Here is a 12,423-nt window from a genome sequence, read left to right as displayed (position 1 = left end):
TACACTTAACAAATGTCAGTGATAAATTTTGTTTATGTTCGGGTATTAAATCCTCAGATATCCAAATTGGTATCGGTCGGGCTCTACACGACACCAACTTTCCAAACTCTGTCAATACTGGGTATCATTCTTACTACAGCCCCATGCACATAACTTGCCGTGCCTAGCTACAGTTGCCAAGCTATGATTGAACAATTGCAATTTGTAGGAGAGTTTTAGCAAACAGTCAATTCGAGTCAAATAGGTCTTTCTTGTTGATTTAGTATTGAATTGTAGAACTGGCTACACTGGGAAGATACTCACTTGAAAGCTATATTTGCAGTATCCATAATATCAAGAACAGAAGAACTCAAGTGAATGAGCATCTTTTCCCTCCTTGTAATGTTTGGGCATTAACAGTTAAGAGTGTGATTGTTAGCTGCTTGAGTGGATAGTTATCCAAACACTTATCTGATCAATTCAGCTATCAGTATCATAAACTCGGTGTTTAGCCATGTATTTCATAGATTACTGCAGCACTTGACTGATTGGAATAATAGCAACTTCCGACTCTCACCTAATCTGTTTTCCTTCCCACACATACACACTCATGGTTTGTCCCTGCATGTGTCCTGCCTGTTCTCTCTGCAGCTTTGCACGTACGGGGAAGGGCTCCTGGCTGGGGAAGGGCTCGCCAGAGAGCGCGAGTGACCCATCTGCCATGTCTGTAGAGAACCTTGTGTTCGGAGCGGGCTACTGCAAACCAGTCATCTCTGAGGTATTTTAACCTTTAGCAGCTCAGTGTTGTTGAAATAGAAAGTAACAGAGAGTCAAAACCCATTTTGTCTCACAAAGCTGAAAACAACTGCGATGCTTGGGAATAACACTAAAAGAATGAGCCGGCCTCCTTGTTGAACTGGTTGTTCCCTTTTTATTTTCGCAAGCAGCTAAATTCCATGCCATGTCATAAATGTAATTTCGGTTTAGCCACGGAAGCCGATGGATTTAGTTGTGATTTGTTTTTGGCATGTCATCCAGAAGCAACAAGATTCAGCCCAGGAGCTGGGCAGAGAGTCAGTCTGATCTAGATTACTGATCCTGCACCTCATTTGTTGGGGCTCCGTGGAGTCTTAAGACGTACGGACCAGAGGCCAATACAGAGATTATTACTGTGCTGTACCATGGTTTTTCATAATATCTGATTAACCCACCTGCTCAGGCATGTAGGCTCCAGGCTTCACATCTGGAAGTGATAGCAGCTTTCCCTGGAAATGATGGCGTGGTCTTGTCACCTCCGTCTCATGCGTCTGTGCCCATTTACAGCACAGTTAAGATGCACGATTGCGTGATGACAGAAATGATAATCTAGCTACTGTTATTATTATAATTATTATTCGGGATTATATATGTCCAATTTATCACCCTTTAATCACCAACCAGAGAATGTACATACTGTTATAAACTATTCTCCCACAATGTAAAGCAGCAAGAAAATAGTCACAGCTTGACTGACATCTGAAGTTCCATGATAAGTTCCAATTACAAAAACATGGTAAAGTATGTCGATTTTTTGTACTCTAGCAAAGCAGTACACTAAATAGTATACTATTTTAGCAGCATGATGATTAGTATGTAGTACCTACTGTATAGAATTAGTATGTAGGATGGATTTGGGACTCGCCTACAGTGTGCATCAATAACACATTCAAAATACAGCTGATTTAGTACTGACATCTTTAAGTACAATTCATTTAGTCATCGTTCCAGTGTCAAAATACTATACTATGCTATACTATAAAAATATAGCAGAATTACACAATGTGTACAATGGGGACACAGCTTCTAAAAAAAGTCTATTTTCTATAGACTAGCACTGTTTTCTTTGTAGTTGTCACTATTATAGGAGTAGCAGGCCAAGTTCAGAGATTTGATTTTCCACACCTAACAAATGAACTAATTCTTGATGTAGCCATTATCTTTAATCAAAACATCTCTTATCTGTACTTTTTTCTTGACTTCGGCAATTATTCCATCTTGTGAAAAGTTTTAAAACACATGCATCTCTCAGGTTCCTGCGGACGTCACAGTCTACACTGTAAATCTTAATGAGTGCCCCTGTTGCCTTCCCCACCTCCTCCTGGTTTTTACTCAGACCTCTGGCTGGGCACTTTAATAAGCTCTGGGTTTAGCCAAGCAGGGGGGCTTCGTTTGATCACAGTAATGACTTCTGCTCACAAGCGCCACGTACCACATAGCTGCAGGTGATGTGTGTGCATAGAATGCCGCCTCCTCCTTCACCTTTCTTTATTAAGAGCTTTTCACCTGCGGCTACGCTACGTTTTCAGCGCTTTCCTCCTTAACACTACAGCATTTCCTCAAAGTGTGTGAAAAATCACATTGTAGATTCCCATTGATATCAGCTGATACATCTCAAAAAGGAAGGGAAAAAAAATCCCTCCGTGGTATAAAAGGATATTTTGAGAGGAAAATGATGCTGTTAGAAGTGAGACACCTGAGAATCTTTGGTCTTACTGGTAATAAAAAAATCATGGTTCTGAAGATCAACTCAGAAATCATGTCAAATCATATCCTTTGAGAAGCTTTTTTCTACAGAACTTCTTTGACGGCAGCAGTGATTGGACGCTTAGATACTACTACAGACTGCAATGGTGAACCGTAAAAGCTGCATCAACAACAGCAAAACAAAAGCAGAAATTCTCATGTCAGGTGACTGGGGCACAACTCGGGCTTTGTCAGCCCAGAGAGAAACTACAGTTTTAGGATAATGACTAGTTTATACCTAAAAAGTAGCTCTTTTTCTCTGCCCTTCGCTCGGAGACTGATTCAGGCAGGCCTCTATAAAGGTAAAAAGAATTATGAAAGTAAACATACAGATGTTCCTTCCTGGTTTGGGTATACTGCACTGTTACAATTACAGAGCGCACGCAGGTATGATGATAGGGCCGGAGACTTCACTTGCTAGGGGCAAATTACAGTACATCCCCAGATACTCAGGCATGACATGCCTTTTGTAGCTCAGAGCCCCACTGGCGCTGCCAAAACATCCCAGCCATCAGGAGAACTCACTGGGTAGCAGACCAGATCCGGGATCAGCAGACGAGGGCAGTCACTGGTCACATTCAAGGCCTCTGGCTCATTATCGTGACGTCTGACATGTACAATGATTGTTTGGTTAGAAGGCCATTAGCTCAAGGCTTTGGTGATTTGTAGCTGTTTGGACAGAATCATGTGTCACACTCAACACATACTATAAATTGCAATGGTGAAATACATTTAATATTTCTTCTGCATTGTTAGAGAGCCATCTACTGGAATCATGGTCCATATTACAGCGTATTTTAACTAACACTCAAAAGCAGGGGCACTTGTATCTGAACTACAGGAATCATTTTTCTTTTCTTTTTCATTTGTTATTTGCTTCCTTTAGCTTTGTACCTCTCTTGGCAATTTTTTATTGTGTGATTTTAACTTATTAGATTTTAACTATTTATACACACTATTTCTTGTCTCTCCTACTCATCAAGCCCCAGACAGACACGAAACCTTGGATTCTAGGTCAACTTTCCAGATCCGTTACATCCTTCTTATGCCACATAGACGTATTGATTTTCTTTCACAGCTTACAGCAAGCTGTGTTTAGGGGCCACTTGTTTCTAACGTTGTATTTGAACTTGAAGCAATTATCTTATTCCTTTCTAATCGGATACAAGCTCCTTTTAACACAAAGTCAGTGAGCCTATTCAGCTGTTGCAGTGGCAAGTTCAAGTATTTATACATGTTCGTCATTGAGACAGGCCATTTTCTGAGAGGTGACTATTGACCTACATAGCGGCTGACATTTCCTCTGTGTCTCTTTCTCTGCAGGGAAGCTTTTATGTGCCCAGTGAAAACTGCCTGCAAGGAGCGCATACGTGGCACCGAAGGCTGTGTCGCCTCCTGTTGGTCACACACAAAGGCCTGCACACCTACTACACAGCACTGTTGAGGGAAATCCCACAGCTCCAGCAGACTCCACTAGACTCAGGTGACCTTATGCAAAGCTCTGTATTCAAACTTAGTTTTGGTCCTTAAAAATATTGTAAATGTCTTCATATAAATAGTTGAAATATAAGGTCTTATAAAAATTCTAATGTTTGAAGCAGTATGTTTTTTTCATAACAACTCTTTTCTTTGTTCTTTATGTATTAATACAAGAATGCAAAATACACTTAATGTTTCAAAAACATAAGTACTCATTTTGCATATTGACCATTTTCAGAGTATTATTACATACTATGGGGTTCTGTCGGGGTGCTCCGGCTTCCTCCCACCATCCAAAGACAAGCAGGCTAGGTTAATTAGTGTCTCCAAAATTGTCCTTAGGTGTGAATGGTTGTTCTCTATATGTGGCCCTGCGATGGACTGGCATGGATGGATTGGCTCCAGCCCTCCCGCGACCCTGTACGCAGGATAAGCGGTTGACGATGGATGAATGGATTGAATAATATGTAATATTAGGCAACAGCAATGTTGTTACCAGTGGAGGTGGAGCTTACTTGAACCATTTTATGTACCATTTCATCTATGAAAGTGCAGCATAATTTACATGTTTTGGGTGAAAACTAACAAAACAAACCTAAAACTAAAGTATCAGAAAATAGAATTACCAGAAAATGGAAATACTAAATAAAGTTAAGTACAAGTAAATCAAAATTGTAATGTACTTGAATAAATGTACGGACTTACTCTTAACTACTTGTTAATAGTACACAATTCAACTCATATAATACAACTCATTTCATGTAATTGCCATGTTATAGTTTTGGTCTTCAGTCCCAAAGGTTATTGGATTATTTTACAGAATTTTACAGAATTTTCTAAATCAAATAAATAACTTCCTTTCATTAATTTTGTAGTTACCCTGCTTCTTTCTTTCCACAGAGGTGCTGCCTGTAGAAGAAACTCTAAATCAGCTCACAATACAGTTACAGGTATGTTCATTCGCCACACTACATCCACAGATAAGCCATTAGTTCAGGGGGATGGATATGATTACAATACATTCTTTGGTGCCCAAAAAGGCAATACAATCTATTTGTCAAGTTATGAAAAGGATCAAGTTATATTAAGTCTCTAAACAAATTGTGAAATGTATGTGTGGACTGATACGACGGCTCAGAACAACACGGGCTGATTGACTGATGAGTTTTTTTACAAAGATCCAAAGACATGCAAGTTAGGCAGCATGTCAGTGGGTATAAATATGTTTTCCAGACAAACAAGGATCTAGTAGAATGATGCAAAATTTATTTTGGGAAGAATAATGCATTCAGTTTGATTTTATAGCAATATCTTTTTTTTCTGACCCCCTCCCTGTCCCCATCAGCTACAGGAAGGCCATGAGAAGGTAGCGGAGCAGATCAGCAGGGACGTGAGCCAGCTCTGCTCCCAGCTGGCTGCTCTGTGGAGCCGCTTCCTGGAGGCCGCTGTGCTCAACCCCCACATCCTCTCCTACCTGGCCCAGGAGCACCACACGCTCAGGGTGAGAGTCACGCTCCGTCAGGCACGGTTACACAATACCCAAACTTCAACATTTACAGTGTGTTCTCTGAGCCACAGTCCAGATAGTCTCCACATTAGAGTGCAATGACGGCAATTTGTGCAGATATGTTTAAATTTAACCATTTTCATCCTCAGCACCCACACCAAAATAAAAATACTGCAGAACAATCCAAATGGTTTCATAACCAGTGACATTTTAGTTCCTTGAGGCATGCTGTGACCAATTTTCTTAAAGGTTTTATGAAATATTAAATAAAATCCTCTCACATTGCACTAAAATGATCTCTCTGGGCACACTCAACGCGTATAAATAACATTTAAACCAGTTGTGATGAGGAAGAAACCATTTTGGAGCAGGAAAAAATGTATCAAATGAGCTGTGAGTCAAAGGTAAGAATTATGACTCTAGTGAGTGATCAGTGACAGCTACAAAGTGAAATGGCTAAAATGCCTACAACTCAGTAGCTTAAACCCAGCTGAGCAAGCTAGTATATTTTCTAATGCAATTTCTATCTTATCACTGAGCTGTTTAATATGAATATGAGCTTCACAGTGAAGTAGCTCTCAAGGCTCTCTTATGTGGTGGTGTTTTGTCTCGGTTGTATGAAAATAATGAACATGTTTGCTTTGGTATTAGATTACCCTGAGGGGATCCTGTCATGCCTATGCCCACCAGTGGAGTTAGGATTTCAATTAACACTTATTCTGTTATTATTGTGGGGTGAAAATACACCAGTTCCTGGTGATTTGCCTGTCACACTGGCTGACTTTCGAGGACAATGCATTTGTAATTTAGACTTGGTGAAGGAGAATGCTTTTGCATAAAGCTTGTGTTGCAGACCTTAAATAATTGATTCAGTCCCATTGACTGTTCATATTGGCTCAGCCGGTGTGAAAACGTTTTTGTCTGTTTATGGAAACACCAGGTCAGGAGGTTCTCAGAGGCATACTTCTTCACTGAACACCCCAAAGAGATGTCTCTGACTTTTCAAGAGGAACTGTAAGTGTCAGCCTTCTCAGAAAAAAAATAAAATAAAAAATTAATTATATGAATGGAAAGAAGTGTTTTATTTATGATATTATTCTGCTGATTCAGTATCAACAGACATGGCCAGATAGCTGCAGAGGTGCGGAGCTCAGACTACCTGACCAAGATGCCTCCTTTGCCTGTTGAGTGCCTGGACATTGATGGAGACTGGAACAGCCTGCCTATCATATTTGAGGACAGATATGTGGAGTCTCCTCAAACAGGTAAAACAAAACGTGACTGAAAGTATTGTCTTATTTACACCTAATCACAGTTTTTCAAGATAAATGGTTAAGTCGAAAACTGCGATGTCCTTGTCTTTCCAGAGTCGATATCACATGTGCCAACCGCTGATGGGCAGACCAACTCAGATACTGCCGTCACTGCTGCCAATGGGGATTTTGAAAGCAGCCAGGGACCCAGATCACCAGCAATACCCCAGGATCCCTTGGACGGTGATGACTGCATGGACCTTCCCACATATGTCTCACTCATAGCAGAGCAGAGTAAGAACAGTACCAACATGAGAAGTACCCCTAACCTCATTCCCACTGAGGACAGTGCTGGACTCTCTCCAGCAGGGACAAAAAACCTGAAGGAACCAGAGGAAAAACAAGGGCAGGTTGAAGAGAACTGTAATCCAGGCCCGAGGTACATTGCAGTTAAGCCTTGTGATGTGGATCCATATGGAGGAGAAGCAGTCCTGGTTCTCTCCTCAAACCATAATCCCCTCATTGACTCTGATAAAAGCAGTGATCAGTCTCCTGCTCATCATGTAACAGAAAATACCGTCCAACTTTGTGATGCCACAAATGACAGCAACGCAGGAGAGAATGAAAACAATGAAGAGGAGTCTGATATTGCCATGCCATTAAATCACTCCATGGATGATGAGAGTGAGGATGTTCTACCCACTGCCTATGGGCATCCAGTTATACCTCCCTTTCCCGGTGAACTCAGAAAAGACATGACTCACCGTGGAGGCCTAGTTGGCTCCAAGATCATGAAGCGCTCATCCTCAGTTATTTCCGACTCAGGTATTGAGAGCGAGCCCAGCTCGGTGGCCTGGCCCCTGGAGGCTGCACTGCGAGGCCGACCACCTCTAGACTTCTCCAGCGAACGGGAGATCCCACAGCAAATAGTGTGCCGCCACCCGGTCCACCGCAGCTCTCTGGAAGGCCTACAGATGGAGAGCAATGGCAGCCTTCCAAGTGGAGGCATACAGGCCTCACTCACCTCTATTAGCTCCCTGCCCTACGAGGAGGACCAGCAGCAGAGGCAGCTCAGCAAACTGACCAAGTCAGTCTCTGCGCCACAGATAAGTAGCCCTGAAGATACTGAGGAGGGACATGTGCTTCTCAACCAGGAGACAGACCCTAAGAGCTTGGTGACACACGAGGAGTCATTTAAGATAAACTGCTCTTCGTTGAACATCAACCTGGATTCTGAGCAATCTGAATCATCTCTATTAGACCCAAGTTTAATGTCAAATCTTGGCCATATTCTTGAGCAGAATGTTAGCTCTGAAAAGTCAAACCCTCCACAGTACCTGTCAGAGACATACAGAACCAAGTCAGTGTTAAGTGGTGTGTCTGAAGTCTTGCTTTTACAAGAGTTTGTAGCAAGCCCTCCTGTGAAGGACAGCGCTGTTATTGGCAGCCAGGGGGAGAATGTGAACCATCAAACACACATCAGTGGAGTAAGCGCCTCAGTGGAGGATGTGCATCTCATTGAAATGGAAGCAACGCCCTGCAGCTGTGGACACAAACCATGTGTGCATAAAAGTGCTGCAGATCAGGAGAGCATTAACACTGCAGATGAGTGCCAAAGCTTCCATCAGACCAAATTGCTTGATGTTGAGGACCAGGAGTGTATGGATCCCTTCCGAACACATCTACAGCCTTCAGAGCTTCACCACTCCAATGACCTCCCCAACAGTACCACCGTCACACAGAGGCCGAGTGACCTTACAGGGCTGACAGCCAATGATATCACATCATTTGTTAACGTCAATGAGATATCAGCCAGTGAGAAAGAACCTTTAGATGGCCAGGCTAAGCCCTCTAAGATCCCTAACTCAGGGCTGGCCTTCGTGAATAAGAAAATGGTGGAGGTGGTGAACATGTCAGTAGCTTGTGCCCCGACTTGTCTGCCATTTTCTTCCGTCCTGAGAGACTCTCCATCCATCAGTGGAATGTCCGCTCGCCAGGCTACCTCACCTATCACCCATCAGCCCCTGGGCTCCTTTGGTATCATCTCATCGTCTTCTCTCAATCCCCTGAACATGGATGACGAGACCAATGAACGAATGCTAAAGTGAGTTTATGTTTTCAGTTAGTGTTTAAAGAATAAACCTAAACCAAAAGGTGTTTTAAAGCCCAATTTAAAGAACAGAGCATGCTATTTTCTTTTACAACCACATATGAAGAACTGTACATGTGTCCCTTTTGTCTGTGCATGAACAGACAGAATTCCACTCTCTGTCTACATAGACAGGCAGTGACACTCACAGTGGCCTTTTACACAACACAAACCCACATTAGCTTTCTAGCTAGTATTAGCTTTATAGCAGGCAATAGTATCTGTCTGCATACTGTTGACTGACAGTGAGACTTAAATCCAGACAGCAGCCTGCTACACACAGAAAACAAACATACAGAAAAAGAGCCACAGACTTTGAACTGCATTAATCAGTAGCTTCCTAGCTAATGTGCATTATCTGCTAACATGGACATGTCTTTTGATGTTGAACAAGCTGCCAATCATATGTCTGTTTGTTATATGTTAGCAGACTTGATAGAAAAAATGGCTAGTCCACTGTGGTTTGTCAGACTGCTAAAACTTACCTGAAAATTTTAACATTCATCAGTTTAGACCAATTTACTTACTAGCTTTATAAGCTACAGTTACTAGTCCATGTATATTTACATTGTGTCTCAGTGTCCTTATTTGCTCAGCTTTCAAATACTTGCACTGGCCCATCCACTTAAAGGTTTGGAGGCTAAAGGAGCAGTCCTGGGACTTCTTGTCCTTTCAGTTATAAAGAAATATTAACGCTAACACTATCTGCATTCTAGCATTTTCATATGTGTTAGTGTGTTTAGGGACGAGAGAGTAATGTCTTTCTGATTTAAGTGTCGGTAAATAATGTTTCAGAAAATGCAGGCTCTCTTCCATGTTAAACTTTGTGAAAGTGAGATTATAGTCCACACCAACTGCAGGAAACAGGGCCAAAACACGAGGTTTTATGACTATGTGGAGACGACTGTTGACATCTGGAGCAGTAGCTGGCAGTTACTCAAGCTTGGAAAAGCCTAGCATAACAAAATGAAGTGAGGGCAAATTTGAAGCAAGGAAGTCAAGACAAGGTGAAATGCCTCCTGAGTGTATTAAATCACATCAAAGAGTGCAGACAAATCCATCACGATTAGCTGAAAGTACAGGAACTGGAATCGGATTTGTTTTGACTCCTCCGCTGCTAAAATCTGTAACCTGGCGGGCTGACAGGGTAATAAAACTTAGAGAAGCTACTTGTAAGTCCTTGGGACTTTTGTTCATAAGCTGTGTTCACTCAGAAGTGGGAAATGTAAACTGAAATTAATCAAATACAAAAATGCAAGGCAGGTTTACCATTGAATCACTCACGCTCACAGGAAACTGTGAGCGTGAGTGATTTTTTTGGGGGAAAATGAAATCTTAGATCAGCATTTTATTTCTGTGATTGTATATCATTTGCTTGTCTTTGCACATTACTGGAAAGTTATTTTTCAATTTATTGCTAACATACAGAACATAATCTCTTGTTTTCTTATCCCCCAAATGTCATTTCCCGTTTCTCCAGTTTCTACAAAGCCAAAGAGGAGCTGCTGAAAGAGTTGAGCTTTCAGGCCAGCTTGTACGCCGACCTTCCTGACCTGGCATCAGATATGCCCTACTTCCCCCCTGAGGAGGATGATGAGGAGTTTGATGACGGCATACACCTTGTGGTGTGTGTCCACGGGCTTGATGGTGAGTCTGCAACCATCTAAACGGTCTGGTTCACTGCAGTCCAATTCCATTGCGTATGTAATTGCTACTAAATTGAAACAGATTTTCAGATTTTTTTATTTAAAAAATGAGCATTGAGCATTGTAAATGTAAGAGAGTCTCTGACAGTATGTCTTACAAGCTTAAAATATCCCTCCACGCTAATACTAATTCCAGAAAACATATTCCAGGTCTTTTAAGTGATTAATGGGCCAGAAACAGTGTGCATTATTTCCCCGTTGCTTCCAGGAAACAGCGCAGACCTTCGGTTGGTGAAAACCTTTATTGAGTTAGGATTGCCAGGATCCAGGCTGGACTTCCTCATGTCGGAAAGGAACCAGGTAGATTTGTAGATGACAGTGATGGGAGCGAATTGATAACACATGCGTATGTGTTATCAATTCCATACAAACACATTTTCTGAAAGTGCTTAAAGGCAAACTGTGGAGTGCTGACGGCTGTGCTTTGCCGTTTCTCTGCAGACTGACACGTTTGCAGATTTCGACACCATGACAGACAGGTTGCTGGATGAGATCATTCAGCATATCCAGCTGTACAATCTCACCATAGGCAGGATAAGGTCAGTCACTCAACTTTAATACTGCGCAACATACACATACATACTGACTGACAACTCCCCTTTAGATTGATTATGATGGATTATTTGAGGCAAAGTCAAAACAGGGGCAAGCATCAAGTTAAGCAGCATTTTCTTTGGTCAGTAGATGGCAGCAGAGACTGTACATGGATACTTGGACTCAGCACGAATGCCTTAACTTATGAGAATCACTGTTTCATGATAATAAATAGACTATACTAACACAGAGCAGGTAAATGGCACAAAATGGATGAAAAGCCCTTATCATACAGTGCCAATATGTTTCTGACTTTCACTTGATCGACTGTATTCCTTTATGCAGCAGTGTGTCGCCTAGTTCCAATCAAATTGAGCTATTCATCTTCCTGCTTAATTGCCCTCAATGTGCCAATTTATAATTTTTTTTGCAAGAGTTACCCAAGTTTGTTAACTTTCTTTATTGTGACGTATCCTCTAGAGAAAAGTATCAAAGACAAAAGCAATGGACTGCCACAACAGCATCTGGTTCTTTCCACATGACTTCTATATTTAGTTTCAGTAGGAGACGGATGAGAAGGAGCAGGCATGGGATTTTGGGTAGAACAGTACAGTAATTAAACTAAGTGACAGACATAGCTTCATGAATCTAATGTTTCCCACTGCTGGGAAGACACTTTCAATTTGTATGGTATGTCCTCTATGTTAGCATCATTAAGTTGTCATTGAGAATGTTAAACATTTAACAAGTTAATGAATTTTCTGTAATCCCAAGTGCTGTAGCTAAAATCTCCAAATAGCCTCCATTGGAACTAGTTCCTACTTACAGAAGAGTCTATAATAAGATATTGCACAGTGTCATACTGTAGGTCAGCAGCGTTGGAGGCACTGTTTTTCTAGCCACCCACTCAAGTTGGAAGTTTATCTCTCTAAAAGTTGTTTGTCTTCGGCCAACAGCTTCATCGGCCACTCTCTGGGGAACATCATCATCCGCTCAGTGCTGACGAGGCCTCGCTTCCGCTGCTATTTGCCCAAGCTGCACACTTTCCTCTCGCTGTCAGGGCCACACTTGGGAACACTGTACAACAACAGCACGCTGGTCAGCACAGGTGAGGCCACCGAGCAGCCGTGGGGAGGCCGCACACTGCAGATGTGCTGTGTTTACAATGCTGTGCACCGCTGCATTTCGATCTTTTGTGCTCCTCAGCAGCATCTAGTTTTTGATGATCTAAGAATACCATCCTTGTGTGTTGCC

The 12,423-nt window shown here is 42.0% G+C and overlaps 1 protein-coding gene across 1 annotated transcript in view; it reads left to right on the top strand.

Annotated features, from left to right (window-relative positions):
• fam135b (family with sequence similarity 135 member B) overlaps positions 1-12,423 on the top strand; it is a 48,141-nt gene that overhangs the window by 29,626 nt on the left and 6,092 nt on the right. The window contains exons 7-17 of the mRNA XM_038725543.1: positions 631-757; positions 3,865-4,024; positions 4,921-4,970; positions 5,366-5,521; positions 6,468-6,541; positions 6,638-6,792; positions 6,895-8,884; positions 10,410-10,576; positions 10,844-10,935; positions 11,077-11,174; positions 12,126-12,277. Of these exons, the coding sequence (XP_038581471.1) occupies positions 631-757; positions 3,865-4,024; positions 4,921-4,970; positions 5,366-5,521; positions 6,468-6,541; positions 6,638-6,792; positions 6,895-8,884; positions 10,410-10,576; positions 10,844-10,935; positions 11,077-11,174; positions 12,126-12,277 (3,221 nt within the window). The remainder of the gene's footprint in view (positions 1-630; positions 758-3,864; positions 4,025-4,920; positions 4,971-5,365; positions 5,522-6,467; positions 6,542-6,637; positions 6,793-6,894; positions 8,885-10,409; positions 10,577-10,843; positions 10,936-11,076; positions 11,175-12,125; positions 12,278-12,423) is intronic.

Source organism: Micropterus salmoides, unplaced genomic scaffold (assembly GCF_014851395.1).
Source record: "Micropterus salmoides isolate LMB-PRFRI ecotype aquatic unplaced genomic scaffold, ASM1485139v1 Ms_hic_scaffold_17, whole genome shotgun sequence".
Classification (NCBI taxonomy): Eukaryota; Metazoa; Chordata; class Actinopteri; order Centrarchiformes; family Centrarchidae; genus Micropterus; species Micropterus salmoides.
Note: the sequence above shows the minus strand (reverse complement) of the source record. Positions and strands in the feature narration are given on the sequence as shown.